At 38.9% G+C, this 13,783-nt stretch overlaps 1 protein-coding gene and 1 long non-coding RNA gene across 2 annotated transcripts; both read right to left on the bottom strand.

Moving 5' to 3' along the window:
• Positions 1 to 7,152: 7,152 nt before the first annotated feature.
• Positions 7,153 to 8,034, bottom strand: LOC140942193 (protein FAM124A-like). The gene has a single exon (XM_073391157.1). The coding sequence runs from the start codon at positions 8,032 to 8,034 to the stop codon at positions 7,210 to 7,212; it is 825 nt and encodes a 274-aa protein (XP_073247258.1). The 3' UTR covers positions 7,153 to 7,209.
• A 161-nt stretch (positions 8,035 to 8,195) lies between these two features.
• Positions 8,196 to 9,306, bottom strand: LOC140941440 (uncharacterized). The gene is made up of 2 exons (XR_012166465.1): positions 9,105 to 9,306; positions 8,196 to 8,832 (listed from the first exon to the last, which is right to left on the bottom strand). It is a non-coding gene; the product is annotated as an uncharacterized lncRNA (long non-coding RNA).
• Between the last annotated feature and the right edge of the window lie 4,477 nt (positions 9,307 to 13,783).

Genomic DNA, 13,783 nt, shown 5'->3' on the forward strand with positions numbered 1-13,783 from the left:
ACATATTAGCTTTTAAACGATTGCATTTTTGGTTTTTGCTTGACTAAAATTACAAGAAACAAAATTGACAGAAACTCTTACTACAATATCACGGGAGATGCAAAGAGCACTCTTCCTTTATAACTCAAACAAGGACTTTTAAAAACTATGCAGTTTCCCTTCGACCCAAATATCAAGCAAAAATTAAAAAAAAAAAAAATTGAACCTAACAAGTAACTGTATGGAGAATATCACCACCTAAACTGACCTTTAATTTATTTTACCCACATTAATGCAGTTTTTCTACCATTAACATACATAATTTCTGAAAGACGCCTGTTAGATGTTCCATCCTAAAAAACAATTGTTCCTTGATCTTTTTTGTTAGCATTTCATAAAAGCCAATTTCAGCTTCCGTAGCCTTCGAAACGGCATTCCAATTGCATGGCTATTTCTTCCTTTGATTGCCATTTCGTCGGGAACCATTTCAGTGAAGAGTATAATAATAATTATTAACAAACTTTTGAAACTAAGAATCCATATTATTGTGGATTGTTATGTGTGTTGATATTTGATATACTTTTTTTCTTAAGATCGCTGTTACTTTGATCAATTTTTTGTGCACTTATGACTCAGCTATCAGTTTCATATGCTATTTCAAGAGGTGAGTGGTTTATTTTAAAACGTAAAAATCAGCCATCAAATTATATTAATACCGACAGATTCACAGCGACCTTGGGAAATTTCCACTCCAGCATTAGTATGTTTTGAACCGTTGAATTGTCGTTACGATACGATTCATTCAAACTCCAAAGAAATAATTTAATAAAAAGGAGATTTTACCTATTATTTGTACCAGCTTTATAGGCGTTTATTGTAGCTTGTGATCATGCCCAGGGGGGAAGTTACGCCCTCTTTCTCAAGTTTCAAGAGTGATCAACATCAATTTTCCCTTCACAAAGTCAATACTTAACTAAGAGAAAAGGTAATGGGAATTTATAAAATGACAACCTATTAAATGTACGGAGTTCAGTGTGGAGAATTTGTATCTGGATAATGGGGCTTTTTCTTGTATTACAAATCGAAAGCCAATTTGGAATTGTCAGTTTTTGAGAAAAGGAAAAATCCGAAAACCCGGAGAATAACCTCTGAGAGCAAGGAAGAAGGTCCGGGCCATTTTGATAGGGAGAACATATGGGTCAATCGATATCGTTGATGAGAAGAATGGCATACGTAATTACAAGTAATTTATTAAGAGAAGTTTAAGGTGCTATTGAGAGCATGTGAAACACGACTCATGATGGAGAGTTCATTAAAATATTGAATTACTTTGTAAATGTGCAGAAAGTATAAATATCCTGGGCGAAATAATAAAAATAGGTGTAATGATAGAATAAGTAAAAAAAAGTAAGGAAATAAGGGGCTACATTAGCCTGATGTTTTGCAGCTTAAAGCTATTTGTATCATTTATTCTTGGCCTTCCATTAACACATGTTCGAATACAAGTTCCTCTGTTAAGTCGAATCTGCCCTTGAGGGTACGTCGCTCGGGGGGGGGGGGAGGGGTCGGGGGACTCATTATAATGGCCTGTACGGGGAGGTTCCGTCCCCAAGGGTTATCATATTCAGATTTCAGGTCAGTGTGAATTGAAGTATGTGAAAGGGTAGTGAAAGCTGTCATTCAGGTCTGATTTAAAGGCTTAAAAGGTCTGAAAGATACATTAATGTCTTCCAAAAAGTCGAGAGAACGTTCTCAGTTTTGTGATTCATTCACAATTTGAAAACAGTGCATTTACAGCAGTTGTTTAATAAATGTATAAATTCTACATATGTACACCACTGTAATTATTGCACTAAATCTTTGTTATCGTAGTAAACATATGTATCTGTAGGCGCTTTGTTGATAATAAAGTACTTATCCTATCCTATCCTAAGGGATACAAAGTTCTAAACTACGTATGTGAAAGGAGTACCATTCGACGCCCCCCCCCCCCCCCCCCCACACACACACACCCCGAAAGGCAGTTCAGAGTGAAATCCGCATTGAATGAAGTTGATAAGGGCGCAAATTGAGAGAATGTTTGCTATTCACGATTTCTTAGTTTTTTAAATAAGTCATAATGAGACAGAAACTCACAATAAGAACAAGTTTGTTCCTCTCTAACAGAGTCCAATCGACGATCAGACTGCAGTCTTCTTGCCCTATACAGCATACACAGAAAGACAATTACGCATTTATTTTTTTGCGGAAGTGTTAAAAAGATTTCAGAGATCGAGGCGATATCCGCTCACACTAAGTCTGAGGTTTAATGTAACTTGCCTATGGCAGCAGCCAAAAAGGAAATATCAAGTCCCGCTCCCTTGCACGCTTCGCTTATCTTTACTGTGCACAATTCACAGGGAAAGATAAAACAGGGCAAAAGCTACTTAATACCTGCTGAGTTTTATATTGCACCCAACGAAGGTTTCTTCCTAAATGCATTGAAAAGTCTTTTTAGGTTATCCAGAGTACTCTTAGATCTCTAGAAATTCATTCCAAGAAGCGCTATAAAATTTGTATCTGTCCGGTCATCCAAGAAAAGTTCAGATGCAATTGAACGTTTTACGAAAGTGGGAATTTTTCTTATTCCTCACTCCATCATATTTTTGAATCCGAAAATTTTAGGTCTCTTTTTCTACGAAAGTTAACCTAACATGGGGAGTAAAATGTGAAAAATTAAACTTCAGAAAATCGTAGGGCATTTCTTAGATAAGCTTCGAAAATTGTACCAGAATGGAACGCCCATCCAGACATTTTTAACCATGTTTGAGTAATGGAAAATTCTAGGCAATATTTGCTTCTCCGAACAGATATTTTAGAGAAAATTTTCGTTAGGTATCCCTGTTAATATGTTTATTCACCAGCATTCGCAGTAGAAACTGAATAACAGAGTGATAAAACAATTAATTGCATTTTACGTTTCTCATAGTCAACGACTCTCTAAGCTGATAAGCTTTTGAGTTTGGCTTTAGAACTGACCCTTCTGTGGCCAGTTTTTTATACGAAAGTGTTTGCCGGCAAAAAGGATTTTGTATGTTTTCTCATTGTGCTTCCTGTCAGTGCATTCATAGGGAGGAATTTCGGTTCGGCCATAGTCAGTAGAGGGGGTAGGGGCGGGTACGCGTATTACATAACCACATCCTGATATATCAGGAGTGGCCAGGCAAAAAGGTTACTTTGAAGTCACATGACACCTGACAATAAAACAACCTCGTGTAGGAGAGAACCGTGAGAACGAGGTTGACAATAAATTTGTTTCCCGCCCAAAGACTTTGAGCATACACTTCACCATTTTTACAGACCATAATGCACCATGTTACCCCCCCCCCCCCACCCCCTTCCGCCCCGCATACCCACCAAAGTCCTACACACTTCATTTTCTCTCTGTCGTTATGAGACAAGAAAACTCAGGATTTTTGACTTGACAACATTACTTTTTATAAGCTGCCAGTGAGATAATGACCATTGCAGAAAGGGCGATTGGCGGAATATTTTCAATCAAATCAGTCACTTAGAAAAGTAGATCATAAAAGGGTAGGAATTGCTACCAAAAAACAGATCAAGGAGCAGTTGCTTTTTTTGTGCTTTCGGCCGTCATGTGGCGACATTCAATGTGATGTCTCTCTCCTCCCCAGAGGCGTCTTTGTGTTGTGGGGAAGCTGGGAAGAAAGAAAAAGACAGCGCGCGGGGCACGATGGGAAAGGGAAAGAGAGAAGAGAGTCCTCTGCCATATGATTTGCGGTTCTCTGGCCGGATTTGCGGTTCTGTGGTTTTGGCTAAACCAGCCGACTATTTGGATGCTTTTGAACGCTGTTGTGAAGATAATAGTTTAAAAGGGTTTTCGATTCTGTTTCACGGTTTGCGCCTTTCCCCTCTTCCCATCGTCCCCCGCGCGCTTTCTATTTTTTCGATTACTGCTATTCTTATAGGGATACCCAGCTGGAGCCTCTGCGGAGGAGAGAGATCTGATGTCCCTTTTGTTCGCCCTGGAGGACACACACAGGGCACCAAATTATGGTATTCTTGATAGCGCACCCATACCACAGGGGTTGTGTTTTCACAGGGACAATTTTGTCCCAATTTTGACTAGATAGAGCCGGAAAAGTCCGGAAATAGCTAGTTTAAAATGCAAGCTGTTTTCACAAGCAAAAACAAGGGATTTTCTCGCCTTTACGGCGAGAAAATTCAAGCAGAGTTATACTACCTCGCGAGATGGTACAATGTATAACCTGTCCTGATAAATACCGCAGCCAATCGGGTCGTGCGTAGTGATAGACGCCTGCCAAATAATCTGGTAACATTATTTGCCAGAAAATCGCCTCGCGGTTGAGCTTGAGAAAATTCAAGATGGCAAACGATACTGAAAATAATACCTTTCGATTTATAATCCCACCAACCCCACTTGATTTATTGTATAGCGTGCAAAAAACCGCACCAAAAGCTGGTAATGTAGGCACACAGCTGTTGCACAGGAATTATTTGTTCCTGATATGTTGAAAGTACACTATCGTTTCAACACGGAACTCAACTCAGGATTTACCATGAATAACACGCCGCGCGCTAGGGAAAAAAAAATAAAAAAAAAAGAGGAATGAGGGAAGAACATAGAAGGTAAAGATTAAGGAAGCCGCATTTATACCAAATAATAGCTGTGACTGCAAACGTAACGGGGGTACATTCTAAATATGGAGTTTCACGTCAACTTATAATCTTTTAAAGGCTCAATTTTTAAAATTACATAGCGCAAGCATTGTATTTCGCTCCTGAGTTCCTGAATTATAATCATATTCGCCGGCGTTTTACCCTTGATGGGCTCCTGTGTTCGTCTTGTACTAGGGAAGATATTCCAAGGAGGAAGTCAGTAGTATTAACAGATCACTAATAAATTTAAAACAGTTACTTCCATTGGCCTAGGAATAATGCGTATAATTGACTTTCCAAGAACATAGTCATATTTATCTAAGGTTAAAACGACTGAAAATGAAATCTTGCTGCGGAATCTATGCAGCATCTTTCTGAGGCTGCGCAGTTTCTAAAGTAGGAAGCATCACAGACTGATCGCTAAACACATGCCCGCACGATTACTTTCATCTTTGGACCTTTCAAGTTTTGGAAGTTTTAGTTCGCTTTCCTTTGACCGCCTTTGGCGTGAGTACTTTAAAAATTTCTCATTTGACGATGACAGCTTTAACTGAGGAATCGTGCCACGTTCCTCTCTGTTCCGCAAGCGTACAAGTTCTTTTTGTAAGGCTTTCGTGTGGGTGCTTGTAATTCGAAAGTTTCGATCCATTTACCGACTCCAAGTATGCACTTGGTTTTCGTATCGCCTGGCGAGACCTTGGTTTTTTATTTTGGCGAATTTTGCAGCAAACACAATATGTCTGTTTGGCCTCATCGACAAAAGGTACTGTTCCCTCTGCAGAGCTTCTTGACGGAGCCGTTTCTGTTTTTCTTGTTTAGTTTCGTTCCCTTCATCCAAACAGGTTGGAGAAATCGAAAATTCCAGTGTACTTTGAAGTCGTCTTGCCCTCAGTCTGTCTAGTATGCTAGTAAAATCATCAACACTGGGTCTGTAATAAGAATGAAAGGGTGATCTCTCCGAATCGTCCTTTAAGATCGCCATTTCTACCGTCCTGAAGTTGATTAGTCCCCCGGTTTACAACTGTTATAGTTTCTTTCCCTCCACCTAGTAGCAGTAGAACATTTCTCGAAGTCACTGAAAAGCAGGTGAAGAATTTCGTTTTTTCGTCAAGTACTTGACTTTCTTTTGTTTATGATGACGTTCCTCCATTAAGCGACGTCAGTTGACGGGACAACAATAGGTTAACAGCAGGTGAATACGAAGTTTCCAAACAATTCTAAATTTAACGAATAGAAAATTCAAAACTATCCACCTTCACAATATCGCAAAGAGTCGCTAGTAACTCTCATCCGCTCCAGAAAAAGGCAGAGAAAAAACATCGCTTCACAGTCTTCAATGATTTAACGGATATCATCAAAGTATGATATCCTTATGAAATCCTTGGGAGCCACTCAAGCAAAGAAATTCGGAGAAGTAAAACTAGTCAAGAGGTGACTAAATTAAAAATTCAAAAAACCCTCAAAACTGTCTTGATTAATAATTGAAGGAAAACAACGGATAATTCCAGACAGTTCGATCATTGTAAATGATAATGGGGTGGATATTTATTTTCTGAATAACCATGGCATTCTTTTCCTTCTCTTCATTGCGTTTAACAGATTCCTTCTTACGAAGAGACTTGGTTAATGTTTTATGTAGTTTATGCACGACAGTTCTTTTTTCGTTTTTATTAACTCAACCCGAATCTAATGCGACGTATGACGGGTCTATTTTTTAAAACTCATTATTTCACTCTCATTAATATGCTCTGGTGCCTTATTGTACTAAAACTGAATGAATATTAATCATAATAGCAATCAGTTTTGCATTTAATTATGAGATATATCAAAGGCACCACGTTATTGGGACAAAAATATACTATTTCTCTGAGCGATGAGTTAAGTAGGAACTATTAGAAATTACCGATCTATAAAGCATTAAACGAAATTTGAAGAACAAACAAAGGTCACAAGGTAGTTAGATGTAACAAAGTTTTGAAGTAAAGATAACGAAACAAAAGTACAAGACTGAAACTTGTAGAGGAAAAAATAAAGTAAATGTCTTTCACGTGATTATTTAAGTCAGCCCGTTGAGCATAACTTGACATCAACTGAACACGATAAAAAAGTGAGGTAATTTGATGATGAAACTAATTTTTTCCTATTTATGCGACATTAGAGAGGTCGCCTAAACCAGGAATAATTGCTAATTGTTATATAACGGGAAAAAAAAAATCTCTTATGGCTTATAATGCTAGAAAAAAAAATCTTGCACCGTTTGATGTCGTAGAAAAAATTTCCAACTCCAGAGGTTTGGGAAAAAAAAATCTCACCCAAACCAAAGCACCCATACCTCCCCCTCAAAAGTCAAATGGTCGGCCCCTTACACAAAATTGTGCACAGACATTATATGACATATCACTTATTGACTGATTTGACAATTCAAAACTTGATCACCAAGTTCTCAATGCTCCTTACTAACTAGAAACATGACACGTCCTATTAAATGCGAAAGCGAAAAGAGAGCAAGTATTTTGAGGCTGGAAATTTAAGTTATGAGGACGTCTACTGTTATAATAGGGTAAAACGATCATGGAAGCTTGAGTTAAGTGTCCCTTGAGGAGAAAGGTTCATACTTCCGGCAAGACTCTCTGTATCTATGGACGCCGTCTCATAGTCTGACGTCTCCAGACTTGTGTTAGACAGAAGGCGTCCCGTTTTCCTTCTATGGGGGCAAGACTCAGTCTCCTCGAGAATAAGGTCGTTCCCATCTGGGTCCTTTACAATCCACAAGGCTTCCTCTCTATGAATGGGTGAGTCAGTCAAATGGGGCAATATTACGTTAATATCTTTGATTTTTATCTTTAAGCGAATGGACCTCGAAGGTATGGGGATAATTTGAGGTAAGTGTTTAAGGGAAAGTTGAACATCAAAACCACTCTGACTATAAAGGGTGAAGAAACAGAATCCTGCAGATCCACCGCTTGGCTTCTTTCCAGTTAAGATCTCATAAAACGATCTCATCTCGATAAAGTTTCTCGCAAAAATATGGAAGCGTAAGTGTTCGTTGCCGTAGTGAACCGGGCAAATTGACCACAGGGGTAGCCCGGGGAATGTCTGATAAAAATCCTGGTGGGCTGTGATTCTGGGTTTAACATCCTTAGGGAGTTCCACGCGGTGATGAAAATACCAAGGAGCGAAATGTAAGTGCTTTTGAACATCTATAGCTGACAATCGTCCAAACGCTTCGTACAGGAAAACAACGATGCTAATTGCTTGACAACGCACAAAAGCATCGTCGTATTTTTGTTTATCCTCGTCTCTGTACAAAAGGAGGGTAGAATCGACATCATCGCTCTCACTGATAGAAATGAAATGACCGCAGAGATATCTCATTTTCTCATAGCGATTACCTTACCATTAACATTACAGTGAGAATTTTGATGCTGATCATTCTCTGAGGCAACAGGGTTAATTCAGACTCAATATAGGATGAAATTTTCTTGCACGAATATACTCATATTGAACTACATGTAATTATTATTACTACACAGTACCAATCTGAATCAGTTTCCAGGCTATTTATTTCTAGATCTATTTTGTGTTTTACTTGTTTATTAATAAGTATTTGAGTGGAGTCTTTACACTTTAAACAAGCCTTTAAACCTTTGAAACCTTTTGTTTACATTGTCCAGTTTTAATTTCATTTTCAACTAATTTCGATTTGTTTCACGGTATCTGTCAACTTGGAGTTCAGGAGCATCCACAGGTGCAAGCGGCGGTAAGAGTGCGTCCACATGCAGGATAGTATATATACGTGGGTTTACAACTTTTCGTCCCACACTTACGTGTAGCTTCATGACAGGCTGTAAGACTAAATTTACGGCAGGTGAGAGATGAGAAAAGACGACCTCCGCAATGCACCCACTCACGACTCTCCACACATGACTCTACACTGCTGATAGTAGGCCGGGGCTCTTGGCGTGCAGATTTTGCCTCGAGAGGACTGTGGTACTCTTTTGCTTCATCTTCATCACGTGAAGAATCACGTGTTGTTTCTTTCCAATCGTATGGCACTCGATGGTTAGAAGCTGGCAGTACAGAACCGTCGGACAAACCGGGCAAGGGCGACTGATCGTCATTTGCCTTAAGCTTTGCCGTACAAAAGTGAAGACACAGAAGAATGGCAGTCACCTAATATTAAGAGGAGACAAAGGCTATCATATCTTATTGGAGCTAGAGAAAATCTAAAGGAAGAGAAAGTTACTAAGAAAAAAAAAGCAAGAGTTTAAGATGAAAGTGAGCTACAGTTGAACAAATTTTTTTCTCAAATACAGAAACTAAAATCTCCAAAAAATCATTTTTTAGTTTTTTTTTTTCAGTCAATTCCAAAGAGAGCGTGTTGAACTAGGAATATTTAAACAATAAAACTGACAGAGATCAATTCTGAAAGTAAGAAAGCTTACCAATAGGTAAAGACTATTCTTGCCTTGCATCTTACTCCCTGGGAAAGCAGTGCTCCAACCACCTCTGACAAAAAATGAACAAAGAGCTCAGGTCCTGTTATATTTATAGTGCCAGTTTACTTACCATACGGTGATTTATGATTAAGTTTGTGCGTCATGACATATTAGCTTTTAAACGATTGCATTTTTGGTTTTTGCTTGACTAAAATTACAAGAAACAAAATTGACAGAAACTCTTACTACAATATCACGGGAGATGCAAAGAGCACTCTTCCTTTATAACTCAACCAAGGACTTTTAAAAACTATGCAGTTTCCCTTGGACCCAAATATCAAGCAAAAGTTTAAAAAAAAAAAAAATTGAACCTAACAAGTAACTGTATGGAGAATATCACCACCTAAACTGACCTTTAATTTATTTTACCCACATTAATGCAGTTTTTCTACCATTAACATACATAATTTCTGAAAGACGCCTGTTAGATGTTCCATCCTAAAAAACAATTGTTCCTTGATCTTTTTTGTTAGCATTTCATAAAAGCCAATTTCAGCTTCCGTAGCCTTCGAAACGGCATTCCAATTGCATGGCTATTTCTTCCTTTGATTGCCATTTCGTCGGGAACCATTTCATTGAATAGTATAATAATAATTATTAACAAACTTTTGAAACTAAGAATCCATATTATTGCGGATTGTTATGTGTGTTGATATTTGATATACTTTTTTTCTTAAGATCGCTGTTACTTTGATCAATTTTTTGTGCACTTATGACTCAGCTATCAGTTTCATATGCTATTTCAAGAGGTGAGTGGTTTATTTTAAAACGTAAAAATCAGCCATCAGATTATATTAATACCGACAGATTCACAGCGACCTTGGGAAATTTCCACTCCAGCATTAGTATGTTTTGAACCGTTGAATTGTCGTTACGATACGATTCATTCAAACTCCAAAGAAATAATTTAATAAAAAGGAGATTTTACCTATTATTTGTACCAGCTTTATAGGCGTTTATTGTAGCTTGTGATCATGCCCAGGGGGGAAGTCACGCCCTCTTTCTCAAGTTTCAAGAGTGATCAACATCAATTTTCCCTTCACAAAGTCAATACTTAACTAAGAGAAAAGGTAATGGGAATTTATAAAATGACGACCTATTAAATGTACGGAGTTCAGTGTGGAGAATTTGTATCTGGATAATGGGGCTTTTTCTTGTATTACAAATCGAAAGCCAATTTGGAATTGTCAGTTTTTGAGAAAAGGAAAAATCCGAAAACCCGGAGAATAACCTCTGAGAGCAAGGAAGAAGGTCCGGGCCATTTTGATAGGGAGAACATATGGGTCAATCGATATCGTTGATGATAAGAATGGCATACGTAATTACAAGTAATTTATTAAGAGAAGTTTAAGGTGCTATTGAGAGCATGTGAAACACGACTCATGATGGAGAGTTCATTAAAATATTGAATTACTTTGTAAATGTGCAGAAAGTATAAATATCCTGGGCGAAATAATAAAAATAGGTGTAATGATAGAATAAGTAAAAAAAAGTAAGGAAATAAGGGGCTACATTAGCCTGATGTTTTGCAGCTTAAAGCTATTTGTATCATTTATTCTTGGCCTTCCATTAACACATGTTCGAATACAAGTTCCTCTTTTAAGTCGAATCTGCCCTTGAGGGTACGTCACTCGGGGGGGGGGGGGGGGGGGGGAGGGGGACTCATTATAATGGCCTGTACGGGGAGGTTCCGTCCCCAAGGGTTATCATATTCAGGCTTCAGGTTAGTGTGAATTGAAGTATGTGAAAGGGTAGTGAAATCTGTCATTCAGGTCTGATTTAAAGGCTTAAAAGGTCTAAAAGATGCATTTAACGTCTTCCAAAAAGTCGAGAGAACGGTGCATTTACAGCAGTTGTTTAATAAATGTATAAATTCTACATATGATATGTGCACCACTGTAATTATTGCACTAAATCTTTGTTATCGTTGTAAACACATGTGTTTGTAGGCGCTCTGTTGATAATAAAGTACTTATCCTATCCTATCCTATCCTATCCTAAGGGATACAAAGTTCTAAACTACGTATGTGAAAGGGGTACCATTCGACGCCCCCCCCCCCCGCCTCCCCCACCTCGAAAGGCAGTTCAGAGTGAAATCCGCATTGAATGAAGTTGATAAGGGCGCAAATTGAGAGAATGTTTGCTATTCATCATTTCTTAGTTTTTTAAATAAGTCATAATCAGACAGAAACTCACAAAAGGTACAAGTTTGTGGCTCTCTAACAGAGTCTAATCGACGATCAGACTGCAGTCTTGTAGCCCTATACAGCATACACCGGAAGACAATTACGCATTTATTTTTTTGCGGAAGTGTTAAAAAGATTTCAGAGATCGCGGCGATATCCGCTCACACTAAGTCTGAGGTTTAATGTAACTTGCCTATGGCGGCAGCCAAAAAGGAAATATCAAGTCCCGCTCCCTCGCACGCTTTGCTTATCTTTACTGTGCACAATTTACAGGGAAAGATAAAACAGGGCAAAAGCTACTTAATACTTGCTGAGTTTTATATTGCACCCAACGAAGGTTTCTTCCTAAATGCATTGAAAAGTCTTTTTAGGTTATCCAGAGTACTCTTAGATCTCTAGAAATTCATTCCAAGAAGCGCTATAAAATTTGTATCTGTCCGGTCATCCAAGAAAAGTTCAGATGCAATTGAACGTTTTACGAAAGTGGGAATTTTCTTATTCCTCACTCCATCATATTTTTGAATCCGAAAATTTTAGGGCTCTTTTTCTACGAAAGTTAACCTAACATGGGGAGTAAAAGATGAGCTTCGAAAATTGTACCAGAATGGAACGCCCATCCAGACATTTTTAGCCATGTTTGAGTAATAGAAAATTCTAGGCAATATTTGCTTCTCCGAACAGATATTTTAGAGAAAATATTCGTTAGGTATCCCTGTTAATATGTTTATTCACTAGCATTCGCAGTAGAAACTGAATAACAGAGTGATAAAACAATTCATTGCATTTTACGTTTCTCATAGTCAACGACTCTCTAAGCTGATAAGCTTTTGAGTTTGGCTTTAGAACTGACCCTTCTGTGGCCAGTTTTTTATACGAAAGTGTTTGCCGGCAAAAAGGATTTTGTATGTTTTCTCATTGTGCTTCCTGTCAGTGCATTCATAGGGAGGAATTTCGGTTCGGCCATAGTCAGTAGAGGGGGTAGGGGCGGGTACGCGTGTTACATAACCACATCCTGATATATCAGGAGTGGCCAGGCAAAAAGGTTACTTTGAAGTCACATGACACCTGACAATAAAACAACCTCGTGTAGGAGAGAACCGTGAGAACGAGGTTGACAATAAATTTGTTTCCCGTCCAAAGACTTTGAGCATACACTTCACCATTTTTACAGACCATAATGCACCATGTTACCCCCCCCCCCCCCACCCCCTTCCGCCCCGCATACCCACCAAAGTCCTACACACTTCATTTTCCCTCTGTCGTTATGAGACAAGAAAACTCAGGATTTTTGACTTGACAACATTACTTTAATAAGCTGCCAGTGAGATAATGACCATTGTAGAAAGGGTGATTGGCGGAATATTTTTAATCAAATCAGTCACTTAGAAAAGTAGATCATAAAAGGGTAGGAATTGCTACCAAAAAACAGATCAAGGAGCAGTTGCTTTTTTTGTGCTTTCGGCCGTCATGTGGCGACATTCAATGTGATGTCTCTCTCCTCCCCAGAGGCGTCTTTGTGTTGTGGGGAAGCTGGGAAGAAAGAAAAAGACAGCGCGCGGGGCACGATGGGAAAGGGAAAGAGAGAAGAGAGTCCTCTGCCATATGATTTGCGGTTCTCTGGCCGGATTTGCGGTTCTGTGGTTTTGGCTAAACCAGCCGACTATTTGGATGCTTTTGAACGCTGTTGTGAAGATAATAGTTTAAAAGGGGTTTCGATTCTGTTTCACGGATTTTTTACAATTCATGTTTTTGGAGCGGTTGTCCGCCATCTTGCGCCTTTCCCCTCTTCCCATCGTCCCCCGCGCGCTTTCTATTTTTTCAATTACTGCTATTCTTATAGGGATACCCAGCTGGAGCCTCTGCGGAGGAGAGAGATCTGATGTCCCTTTTGTTCGCCCTGGAGGACACACACAGGGCACCAAATTATGGTATTCTTGATAGCGCACCCATACCACAGGGGTTGTGTTTTCACAGGGACAATTTTGTCCCAATTTTGACTAGATAGAGCCGGAAAAGTCCGGAAATAGCTAGTTTAAAATGCAAACTGTTTTCACAAGCAAAAACAAGGGATTTTCTCGCCTTTACGGCGAGAAAATTCAAGCAGAGTTATACTACCTCGCGAGATGGTACAATGTATAACCTGTCCTGATAAATACCACCACAGCCAATCGGGTCGGCGTAGTGACAGACGCCTGCCAAATAATCTGGTAATATTACTTGCCAGAAAATCGCCTCGTGGTTGAGCTTGAGAAAATTCAAGATGGCAAACGATACTGAAAATGATTTCTTTCGATTTATAATCCCACCAACCCCATTGGATTTATTGAATAGCGTGCAAAAAACCGCACCAAAAGCTGGTAATGTAGGCACACAGCTGTTGGACAGGAATTATTTGCTCCTCATATGTTGAAAGTACAATATCGTTTCAACACGGAACTC

Source organism: Porites lutea, chromosome 6 (assembly GCF_958299795.1).
Source record: "Porites lutea chromosome 6, jaPorLute2.1, whole genome shotgun sequence".
NCBI classification, from domain to species: domain Eukaryota; kingdom Metazoa; phylum Cnidaria; class Anthozoa; order Scleractinia; family Poritidae; genus Porites; species Porites lutea.